This window comes from Chanos chanos, chromosome 11 (assembly GCF_902362185.1).
Source record: "Chanos chanos chromosome 11, fChaCha1.1, whole genome shotgun sequence".
Taxonomy (NCBI): domain Eukaryota; kingdom Metazoa; phylum Chordata; class Actinopteri; order Gonorynchiformes; family Chanidae; genus Chanos; species Chanos chanos.
In genome coordinates, this window is record NC_044505.1 from 18,751,038 (window position 1) to 18,761,621 (window position 10,584).

The 10,584-nt window shown below is 47.6% G+C and overlaps 1 protein-coding gene across 1 annotated transcript in view; it reads left to right on the plus strand.

The window, feature by feature from the left end:
- ctnnd1 (catenin (cadherin-associated protein), delta 1) overlaps nucleotides 1–8,287 on the plus strand; it is a 13,198-nt gene extending 4,911 nt beyond the window's left edge. The window contains exons 7-19 of the mRNA XM_030788105.1: nucleotides 326–548; nucleotides 1,168–1,360; nucleotides 2,269–2,386; nucleotides 2,630–2,786; nucleotides 3,344–3,361; nucleotides 4,114–4,179; nucleotides 4,624–4,751; nucleotides 5,509–5,659; nucleotides 5,942–6,137; nucleotides 6,537–6,727; nucleotides 7,017–7,070; nucleotides 7,631–7,713; nucleotides 8,216–8,287. Coding sequence (XP_030643965.1) covers nucleotides 326–548; nucleotides 1,168–1,360; nucleotides 2,269–2,386; nucleotides 2,630–2,786; nucleotides 3,344–3,361; nucleotides 4,114–4,179; nucleotides 4,624–4,751; nucleotides 5,509–5,659; nucleotides 5,942–6,137; nucleotides 6,537–6,727; nucleotides 7,017–7,070; nucleotides 7,631–7,713; nucleotides 8,216–8,275 — 1,638 coding nt within the window. The 3' untranslated portion in view covers nucleotides 8,276–8,287. The remainder of the gene's footprint in view (nucleotides 1–325; nucleotides 549–1,167; nucleotides 1,361–2,268; nucleotides 2,387–2,629; nucleotides 2,787–3,343; nucleotides 3,362–4,113; nucleotides 4,180–4,623; nucleotides 4,752–5,508; nucleotides 5,660–5,941; nucleotides 6,138–6,536; nucleotides 6,728–7,016; nucleotides 7,071–7,630; nucleotides 7,714–8,215) is intronic.
- The last annotated feature ends 2,297 nt before the right edge of the window (nucleotides 8,288–10,584 follow it).

A 10,584-nucleotide genomic window follows, 5' to 3' on the forward strand; every position in this document is an offset into this window, starting at 1 on the left:
TCTCTCACACACACACACACACACACACACACACACACACACACAACCTCTACCTCCAGCATCTCACCTTTAGGAACGACAAGGTACACACACACACACACACACACACACACAAGTCGGTCAGCTCTATACAGCTCAGCTATTAATAGCAGAGTGGTAATACTCTGACAGCTCCTCACTTTCAGGATCAAACACACATACACTGTTCCCACTGCACCTAATGTTTCTACACAAAGATGTGCATGTGTACATATCTCTGAACTGTAAGTCTTCACACCTGTATCTTTCCCTGACTCTCTCCCTCCCCCTCTCTCTCTCTCCTCAGGTGAAATCGGAGGTGAGGCGTCTGAAGGGAATCCCAGCACTGGTCTCCATGCTGGACAACCCCAAGAAGGAGGTTCACCACGCGGCGTGCGGAGCCCTGAAGAACATCTCGTACGGCCGCGACCCCGACAACAAGATCGCCATCAAGAACTGTGACGGCGTGCCAGCCCTCGTCAGACTGCTGAGAAAGACCAGAGACCAGGACCTCACAGACACCATCACAGGTCCGCACCCTCAGACCAGTACACAAACCAGTACAGCGTCCCCCTCCTACCCACGGCCACGCCCCCCCCCCCGCCCCCGTCAGCGGTTACGCCTCCGACTCTCCGCCTCTTTGACCTGGACTTACCAAACAGCACCAAACGCCAAAAACAAAGCACCGAATAACAGTCACGTATAATTTGATAATGATTTATTTGTAGTTCTCCGTAACGTTAGTTTATCTAATAGTCAAGTTTTCGTCGGCGCTGTGTGATCTCACACACACAGGTCAGATGAGGGCGGTCGGGCGTGGCGGAGTTTGCATTGTAACCTCACGGTCCTGCAGAGCCATAAGGCCACAGTCTCTCGCTCTTTGGCTGGCGTGACCGTGCTTTGTCTGCTGCGTCGGGCGCAGGCCTTGGCAGCTCCTACCCAAGACCACGTCATTCGAGCGAGAACTCGAGGGTGTAATGAAGTTTGCGTTGTGACTCAACGTCGTAGAACAGAAGAGAATTTTTTTTTTTAGGAGTTTGTTTACAGAGGTTTTGGAAGGCTGTGTAAACGCTGCTTTGTCTCTTACGTAATGATAAGAAATGAGAGACATTGATTAGTAATGATGATGATGATGATGGTGTCGTTCAGGCACTCTGTGGAACCTGTCGTCTCATGACTCGGTGAAGATGGAGATCGTGGACCACGCGCTCCACGCGCTGGCCGACGAGGTGCTGGTGCCCCACTCGGGCTGGGAGAAAGGGAGCGACGGAGGAGAGGAGAGCTGCAAACCCCGTCACCTGGAGTGGGAAACCGCCCTCACCAACACCGCCGGCTGCCTGAGGTACGGACTCACACAGACAGGGGAAGGGAATGGGTTTTTTTTTTAATGTTTAATAAGATCTTAATGAAACGGCAAACATCTCCCTACACAAACACTCTCCTGTAGGAGTCATAATCACGGTACACTGACTCAGAGGAGAAAAACATCATTTAAAAAGAGAGAGAGGGAGAGAGAGAGAGAGAGAGAGACAAACAAAAAGCGTGGTTGTGAGAAGGAGGGGGGGCGGGCAGACACATTAAACGGGGAGGGAAGTGGAGAGGCTTGGAGAATTTGAGGAGGAGGGAGAGAAGAGGAGCAGTTAATTGTTAAGGGGGGGAATGTCAGAATTAGGATGGGAGGAGAGAACGGGAGGGAGGTGAAGAAAGAAACGTTAGAGGAAGGGATCAACCTGATGAGGGGAAGAGAGGATATTCTGTGACAGTAAGGGTTACTGCAAGACTGAGAGGGCGTGATGTGTGTCCAGTGGCCCGTTTGTGTGAAAGAGGCACAGAGAGTGTGTGTGTTTATTTGTCTATCTGTATATATGTGTGTGTGTGTGCGCGCACACGTATGGGTGTGAGAGGAAATCGCTTTCTTAAAGGGGAAGAAAGAAGGGAAGTCCAGGGGAAATGCCTTTTTTGTGAGAGCTGGTTAACCGTGTGTGTGTGTGTGTGTGTGTGTGTGAAATTCCCTCAGGCTAAAACCCAGTGCTTTTGAAAAGGAACAAAGGAAGAGACATATGATCTTTCAGTCCTCTTATTTCCCCCGAGTTCTTCTCTTTGAGCTTCTCTGTAATTCTTTAAGTTCTGGCCTTATAAAAACACCTCTCCACACAAAGAGACAGAGAAATGCTTTTCAACCTGATTACATCTAAAGAGCTAACTCTATCCTTCTATTCATCTCTCTCTCTCTCTCTCTCTCTCTCTCAGGAATGTGAGTTCAGAGCGCAGCGAGGCAAGGAGGAAGCTGAGGGAATGCACCGGATTGGTCGACTCTATCATGTACATCGTCCAATCACAGATAAACTGCAAAGACGTGGACAACAAGGTACTCAGTCACTGCTCAGCACTCTCTGTGGTCTCACTAATGTTCTCTAATGGCCAGTGGATGACTTAGGCACACTAAACTGAGTCTAAAACGCACTGTGCACTGATGGGTTAAACGGAAGTCACAAATAATTAGACGCGTCTTTGTAGAGTGAGGGTGTGGTTGTGCAGCATGTCTGTGGTAACTGCTGTCATGTGAATGTGAAACGAAATGTAAAACATTGCTCTCTCTCTCTCTCTTTAGCTGATAGAGAACAGCGTGTGTCTTTTGAGAAATCTGTCCTATCAGGTGCACAAGGAAGTCCCAGGCTGCGAGCGATTCATCGACAACACGCCTGTCAACCAAGGCCCCTCCCCTGCCTCACAGAAGACCGGCTGCTTCAGCTCCCGCAAAGGCAAAGGTGTGTGTCTCGTGTGGGCGTGTTCCCACTAGCGGTGGCGCTTTGAGAACAATCAGTCCTACAGAGATCAGTTTTCCAATCAAAAGAAAACCGATTTCTCTCCGTTCTGGGTAAAGAAATCAACACTGTGCCGCATCTGTGGCAACTGAACACCCGAGCGCCTCGTCAAAAGACATTGGTCACGTTTTAAAATGAACATACTGTAAATGAAACTAAGGGCCCCAGACTTCAGATTTCAGACGGCTGTTGTGTGTCAGGTCTTCTGTGTCTAAGGTTTGGCTCTGTGTTTGCATTTTGTTTGTGTGTCTCTGTGTGTGTTTGTTTGTTTTTCGGCCTGGTGTGTAAGTTAATTGGTGCTTTCTACTTTTTGGGTGGCTTGGGTTACTGTTGCCGTGTTTTTTTTTCTCTCTTACTGAAATACCTTCTCTCTGTCCTTCTTTCTCTCTCCTTCCCCTCCTTTTCCTTCTCTCCTTCACTCTTCTCTTCCTCCCTTCTTCTCTCCCTCTCTCTCTCTCTCTCTCCCTCTCTCTCTCTCTCTCCCCCCCTCCGTGTGGCAGACGAGTGGTTTTCCAAAGGTAAGCTGTGCTTATGTAACCTCTGCCTGTTCTGGGCCTGTGGCGGGCTTCTGTAGAATGACTAACATAGAGGGCCTCAGACTCACCCTTACCTCCCCACCGTCTCTGTCTGCCTCCGTTCCATCTCGGCGCACGAAACGCCTCACGAAAAGGCCAAAAAAAAAAAAACCCACCAGCGGCCTCGCATGAAAAATCGGCCCGTTTCGAGAGAAGAATGGACATCCTTGTCCCCCAATGAATGGGGTTTTTTTTTTTGAACAGCGCCGATGTAGAGATGGAACAGAGGCATCCGTCACTAACCTGCGTTACGGGGACTCTGCGTCCGCGTCCACAGTCACCCGTTTCCCATGCGTCAGATCTTCTATAACCGTGGCATTGTTTCACTCACGAGAAAAAAAAAAAAAAGGGGGGCAAGAGCCCAACTCGTGTCAGAGGTGGTCTTTTCACGGAGCTCCAGTTTAGCCTATGTGTTCTGTCACGGAAGTTTGGGTTAGTGATCAAATCAGAAAAGGTGGACGCTTGAAATGGTTTCATGTTTGGCCAACGTCACTCACCCCATCTGCATCACTCGTCAGTGAGTCTGTGTGTGTGTGTGTGCGTGTGCGTGTGTGTGTGTGAGACAGAGAGAGAGAGAGAGAGAGAAGTGTGAATTTGTGTGCATGTTTATGAGAGCTGTCTTAATGTAGGTATGAAAATGCAATCTCCTCTCGTCCTCTTATTATTATTTTTTTTTTTCTCCTTCCCTCATCCAGGGAGGAAAGAGGAGGATGGGACAGGCGACGTGATCGACATTCCGAAGAGGACCACTCCCGCCAAAGGTGAGAGCAGGGCTGTGATGTCATCGGTCGGTCAGTGACGCGCGCACAGCTCCTCAGCGAGTCGATTTGAGCGGAATGTCTGTCACCGAATGAAATCTAATTTCAGCCCTTCCTTACCAGTGACACAAATCTAATGTCAGCCCTTCCTTACCAGTGACACAACACGTGGTCATTTGGTGGCTCATCTATGAGTTTTTACTCTGTGTGTGTGTGGGTTTTTTTTTTGGTTTTTTTTTTCCTCTCACTTATCACTTCTCTGTTTTATTTGCCCCCCTGAATTTCCTCCTTCCATTTTGTTTACTCTGGCTGCTTTATCTCTTTTTTTTTTTTTTTATTCAACTTCTGCCCTATTCACATCTTCCCTCTTCTGCTCTCTCTCTCTCTCTCTCTCTCTCTCTCTCTCTCTCTCTCTCTCTCTCTCTCTCTCTCTCTCTGTGTGTGTAGGTTATGAGCTGTTGTATCAGCCGGAGGTGGTGCGTTTGTACACCTCTCTGCTGAAGGAGAGTAAAAACTCCTCTGTGCTGGAGGCTGTAGCCGGCGCAGTGCAGAACCTGAGTGCGGGACGCTGGACAGTAAGTTCACTCACCTCAAAAAAAAAAAAAAACCCTCCCCCCAAAACCAGCACCCCCCACCCCCGTCCAATCCCACAGAAAACCTTATAAAATACTCCTAATGCAAATACTGTCCTTTAGGTTCATCTCTCTAACCCTCAAATCAGTCACGTGTGTGTGTGTGTGTGTGTGTGTGTCTGTGTGTATGTAATCACATAGCCAATGTTATTTGTATACAGGTGAAACTGTTGAACGGCAATAGATGTCTGTTTTTTTTTTTTTTTGTTAACCTGTTCTGTTAAGTTTGCTCTGAGAGTGATGTTTTACGAGTGTCGCATGAGCGAGCGTGTGCGCTCTCCCTCGACCTGCGGCCGAGGTCGGTTTCACTAGTCGTGTCAGTTCGTAAGTGGATGATGTAATGTTTGCAGAAGGAGGGAACGGACTAGCCTGTGTGTCTGTACATTGACCTGAGTCATTTGTGTCGAATCACTCCCCGTGTCTCAAACCTTTTGAAAAATTGAATCATAAGTGATTATAAATGTATCTGTCATTAACTGTTTGTTTTTGTTTGTTTGTTTTTTTCCTTTTTTTTTTTCTTCTTCCTTCATTTAACTATCACAATCACCGCCTGTAATCCTTCCTCCTTCTCTCTCCTTCCCCCCTCTGTCTGTCGCTCTTCCCGTTTCTTGCCAATGCCATCATAACATCTCACGCTCTCGCTCGCTCGCTCGCTCTCTCTCTCTCGCTCTCTCTGTCTCTTTACCTCTGTCTCTGTCAGTATGGGCGTTATATCCGGTCGTTGATCAGACAGGAGAAGGGTCTGCCCATGATGACTGAGCTGTTGGCTCATGGTAATGACCGTGTGGTCAGAGCGATGTGTGGAGCCCTCAGGAACCTGGCCATCGACGCCCGCAACAGAGAGCTGCTCGGTCAGTCCCCGTGTGTGTCTGTGTGTGTGTGTGTGTGTGTGTGTGTGTGTGTGTACCCTGGTTGTTTTTTCACGCCACTTAGGAAGTTAAGTGTGTTTGACTGATCATCTCATGGCATTGTCATTAAACTGCTTTCACAAAATTAGTGTCCCGTAGTCTGTTCACATCTGTGATCTGTGCATGATAGGATGCATATCACACACTCTCTCTCTCTCTCTCTCTCTGGCTCTCTTTCCATCATATGTAACACTCTCTCTCTTTCTCTCTCCTTCTGTATGCCAGGTCAGCATGCCGTGCCTAACTTGGTGGCGAACCTGCCTGGCGGAGGGCAGAGCCAGCCCGTGCGTGCCCTGTCAGAGGAGACGGTGGTGTCTGTGCTCAGCACGCTGGCCGAGGTGCTGGGCTCCAGCGTGGAGGCAGCCAAGACTCTCCGCAGCTCCCAGGGCGTGGAGAGACTGGTGCTCATTAACAAGGACAGGTCAGCAGCATCTCTCTCTCTCTGTGTGTGTGTGTGTGTTTGTGTGTGTCTCATTTTGAAGACCACCTATACAAACGTGGCTGCTTCTTAGTGAGAACAGGCACTTTGCTTCATGTCTGTCTGTCTGTCTCTCTCTCTCTCTGTCTCTCTCTCTCTCTCTGTCTTTTGTCCATCTGTCTGCATCTCTAGCTTTCCCTTTTTCTGATGTCCACCTGCCCTCTCTTTCATTTTTGCTGGACAGACTCTTCCTTCAGCTCTGTCTGTATTTCTTTTTTTTTTTTATATTATTATTATTATTTCTTTTGTATTGTATGTGTTTGATCCCAACCCTCTCTCTCTGTCTGTCTCTCTCTCTCTCTGTGTGTGTGTGTGTGTGTGTGTGTGTGTGTGTGCGTGCAGTAATCGTTCGGAGAGGGAGGTGCGGGGAGCAGGCCTGGTGCTACAGATCGTGTGGGGCTTTAAGGAGCTCAGACGCACGCTAGAGAAGGACGGCTGGAAGAAGTCGGACTTCATGGTCAACCTAAACCCACCCAACAACACCCGCAGCAACGGAGGCTATGAAGACAGCACTCTGCCCCTCATCGACAAGGGTAAGACCTTCACACGTTCTCTTTCTCACACACACACACACACACATTAACTACAGTAACAGGGATGATGAGGATAGCATCCCGTCCCTCAACGACAAGGCTAAGCACATGTGCACGTTCACTCTCACTCACTCACATGTACAACATGCATATCAGCTAGGGACAGCAGTCTACACACACACACTCTCTCTCTCTCTCTCTCTCTCTCTCTCTCTCTCTCTCTCTCTCTCTCTCTCACTCTCACTCTCACGCCTAAATCATAAATGTTGATCTGTTTTTTTCCCCCCAGGAGGTAAGCCGGACCGGGACAGAGACATGATTCCATTGAATGATATGGGACCAGGTAAGTCAGAAGTGACTCACTCACTTACTCACACACACACACACACACATGCACTATACACTATATTAGAGAAGGGGTTTTAAACCTTTTTCAACATGCCCCCCCCCCCCAACATGCGCCTAAAAATCTCCTAATCTTGCGCCCACTTTGACGGGTGCTTGCGGACGAGGCCACACAGGTTGAAAACCCCTGTATTAGACTGCGTGTCTAAAGTCATGAATCTTGGTTTAGTCATAGGAACAGAGAAGCCAGACTTGTGTTCCAATGCGTTTTTTGCTAGTCGTTTACTGTAACCAATACCGTACAGATCTCAGACAGAGAATCATTTCTTACCACGCAGCTGCTGAGTTGCAGTCCTGCCCACACTAATGCACAGCTTAGAATTCCCAGAAAGAAACTTGCCTCCTCGGTGATCCGTTACCATAGAGCTTAAGTTAACACATTATCACATTTCTCTCTCCCTCTCTCTCTCTCTCTCTCTCTCTCTGTCTCTCTTTCTCTCTCTCTCTCTCTCTGTCTCTCTCTGTCTCTCTTTCTCTTTCTCTCTCTCTGGTTTTCAGACGCTTATTCTACACTGGACCAGAGAGGAAGGAGAAACACAATGGACGACACCCTAGAGTCTGCTGATAAAGACGGAGCACAGGTAGCTCACAGAAACTCACACACACACACACACACACATGCAGAGACCTGTCCAGCATGCTTGCATCTAACAACAGCACAGCAGCACCTCGGAGCGTGTTAACCCAAACACTTTCTCACACACACTCACACTTTCTCACACACACACACACACTCACACTTTCTCTCTCACACACACACACACACACACACACACACACACACTTACTCACATGCTCTCTCTCTCTCTCACGCACACGCACAGACAAGCACAAGCCGAATGTCTAACTGTTTAATGCTCGTCTCCTAATTCACTAATCCCGCTAATTCACTGGAACTAACCCAATAATTCACCCTCCCCCTCTTCTCTTTTCCTTTCTGCTGTCTCACAACCACTCATTTTCCCCCTCCTCACACACCCCCCCCCCCCTCTCTCTTTTGTCCTCTTTCTTGTACACTCTCTCTCTCTCTCTCTCTCTCTCTCTCTCTCTCTCTCTCTCTCGGTTTCTCTCTGTCTTTCTCAGCGGGAGATGTATGGGGAGAGGCGGGGCTCCTTGCCCTTGTTGGACTCTTACGACGGTTAGACCACTCCCCCTCTCCCCCCTACACAGTGCATGACCACGCATGGTATGTGTGTTCACTGGCCTCCTACCACAGCATGGGCGCGCTCTGTGTGTGTGTGTGAGGGAGGGAGAGAGAGTGTGAGAGAGAGCGAGCGAGCGAGCGTGTTGAGTGCGTCTGTGTGCAGTTTGTCTCTTTCTTTGTTTTTGTTTTTTTTTTCTGTGTGGTGTTTATCTAAACATATTATTTTGCTCTTCCTGCAGTATTTGTGAACAGTGTTGCCCTTGTGGGGTTATTTTTGTATTACAATGCTGATCATGTGACTTAAAGGTCACATGACTCAGCTGGAATCATACTCCCCTCCGTGTATTGTTTAAGTATTTAACCCCCCCCCCCCCCCCCCCCCCCCCCCCCCCCCCCGAGTTTATTTGTGCATATGTATCAGTAATATGCACTGAACACCCTCACGACTCTGTGAATGACAGTAGATGAAACCCAAAACGTTCGCATGCTTTACATATTCATCTCTCTCTCTCTCTCTCTCTCTCTCTCTCTCTCTGTCTCTCTCTCTCTCTCTTTCTCTTTCTCTCTCTCTCTCTCTCTCTCTCTCTGTTTTCCTTTACAGAAAAACTAATCGTCTGCATCACTCGTCGCGAGCGTCCCCTTCCTGCTTATTGTCCCTGCTGAGCCTCTGATCTCAACGCTCCGGGACCATGGCCACTAAATTAGTCAAAGCCACGTTTCTCTCCCACCACTACATCAGTATCCTCTCATTCCTCTCCTCTCTCTCTCTCTCTCTCTTTCTCTTTATCTCTCTCTCTCTCTCGCTCTCGCTGAGGTCCAGCAGACTGGCCACAGCTATGACATATGGAGTCACTACAGAATAATAATGCCTTTCCTCTATAAGCCAGTCCTCTATCCAATGACAGCCTACACACCTACAGACAGATGGAAACACTAAGGAACTGGAGAGTTTCTCTCTCTCTTTTTTTTTTTTTTTTGTGTCCTCCTGCTCAGTTCCCTACCTCTACCTTTCTTCTGATCTTATTCCTTCCTCTTCTTGTTATTCCTTCTAGAACGACACTTTGAACTGTTTTTGTGTTGTGTGATGACATCCAGTGACCCCTTTGTCATCTTTATTTTGTGACCCTTTTTTTTTTTTTTTTTAAATTCCATATTTGGTGATTGCTCACTGCATTATGACATTATCCTGTGACCCCTCCCACTACAGAGACTATTATGACCTCATCCACTGACATGTTCCACTACGCAGGTTTTATGACCTCTGCAGAAGCCACTAGATTTGACTCACATATGATGTCATAAAACACTTAACCCTTATCGCAAATTGCTAAATTGCCGATGCCTTTGTTGATTTTTGCCATGCTGAGTCTGCTGAACAGTTTTGCTTTTGCTGAAATGTTTTGAAACATTGGCATTTTAACTTTGGCATTTTTTCTCTTAAATCTCTGTTTTCTAATATGGTTCCAAATGCTTTTTTTGGTTTTACAGTGATTCCATAGTCCACATTGCATTACTGACATGGAAAGAGAAAAACAATGTATATATCATATTTCTTTAATAACACCTTTAGTCTTACGAAATAAGTACATTTTTGGGAAAGGTGTTGGGGCATTTTTTTCTAAATGGAATTTGTCCTGAAACCCAGATGACCACTCAACCTATTCCCGCCTCCCATTGTCTAGCTTGTTATTTTTCTGCCCACCTGCGGTTGTCGTGGAGCAGCCCGTGGAGCATTCCACTGTAGTCAAGGAAACCGGTGACGTCATAGAGACGCTGACCTGTCGTGGCTTTGCTGGAGAGGAGAGGTCCAGCAAGGGGAGAGAAAGAAGGGTTTGGCCCCAGATGGCAGAGAGGCTGAGCTGAGTTTAAAACGACCACCCTGTTCCTTGTACGACACGCTAAAAAAAAACAAAAAAAAAAAAAAACGGGCAAACACTACAAGCCACAAGGCCCCGTCTCCAGTGTAGCATAGATTAAAAAGTGGAGAAGCAAGATGTTTGGGATATTACCACTCAGTCTTAGAGCTTTACACACAGGAAGCTGCTGTTCTTTCAGGCAGGGTAAATAGCAGTCTTGATTGTGGGCTGAGTTCTTTTTTTTTGGAAGGGGATGGGGCGTCTGAAGAGTAAATGAATGTGTGTGTGTGTGTGTGTGTGTGTGTGTGTATATATATATATGTGACGGCATCTAACAAATCCAACCTGCTATCTCTTGAGTGCCTCGCTCCATTTGACAGGTGAAACAGGCGTGATTGTCTCTGTGCATGCGTGAGTGTATGAGCGTAAGGATGTGGGGTTTTGTTTGTTTG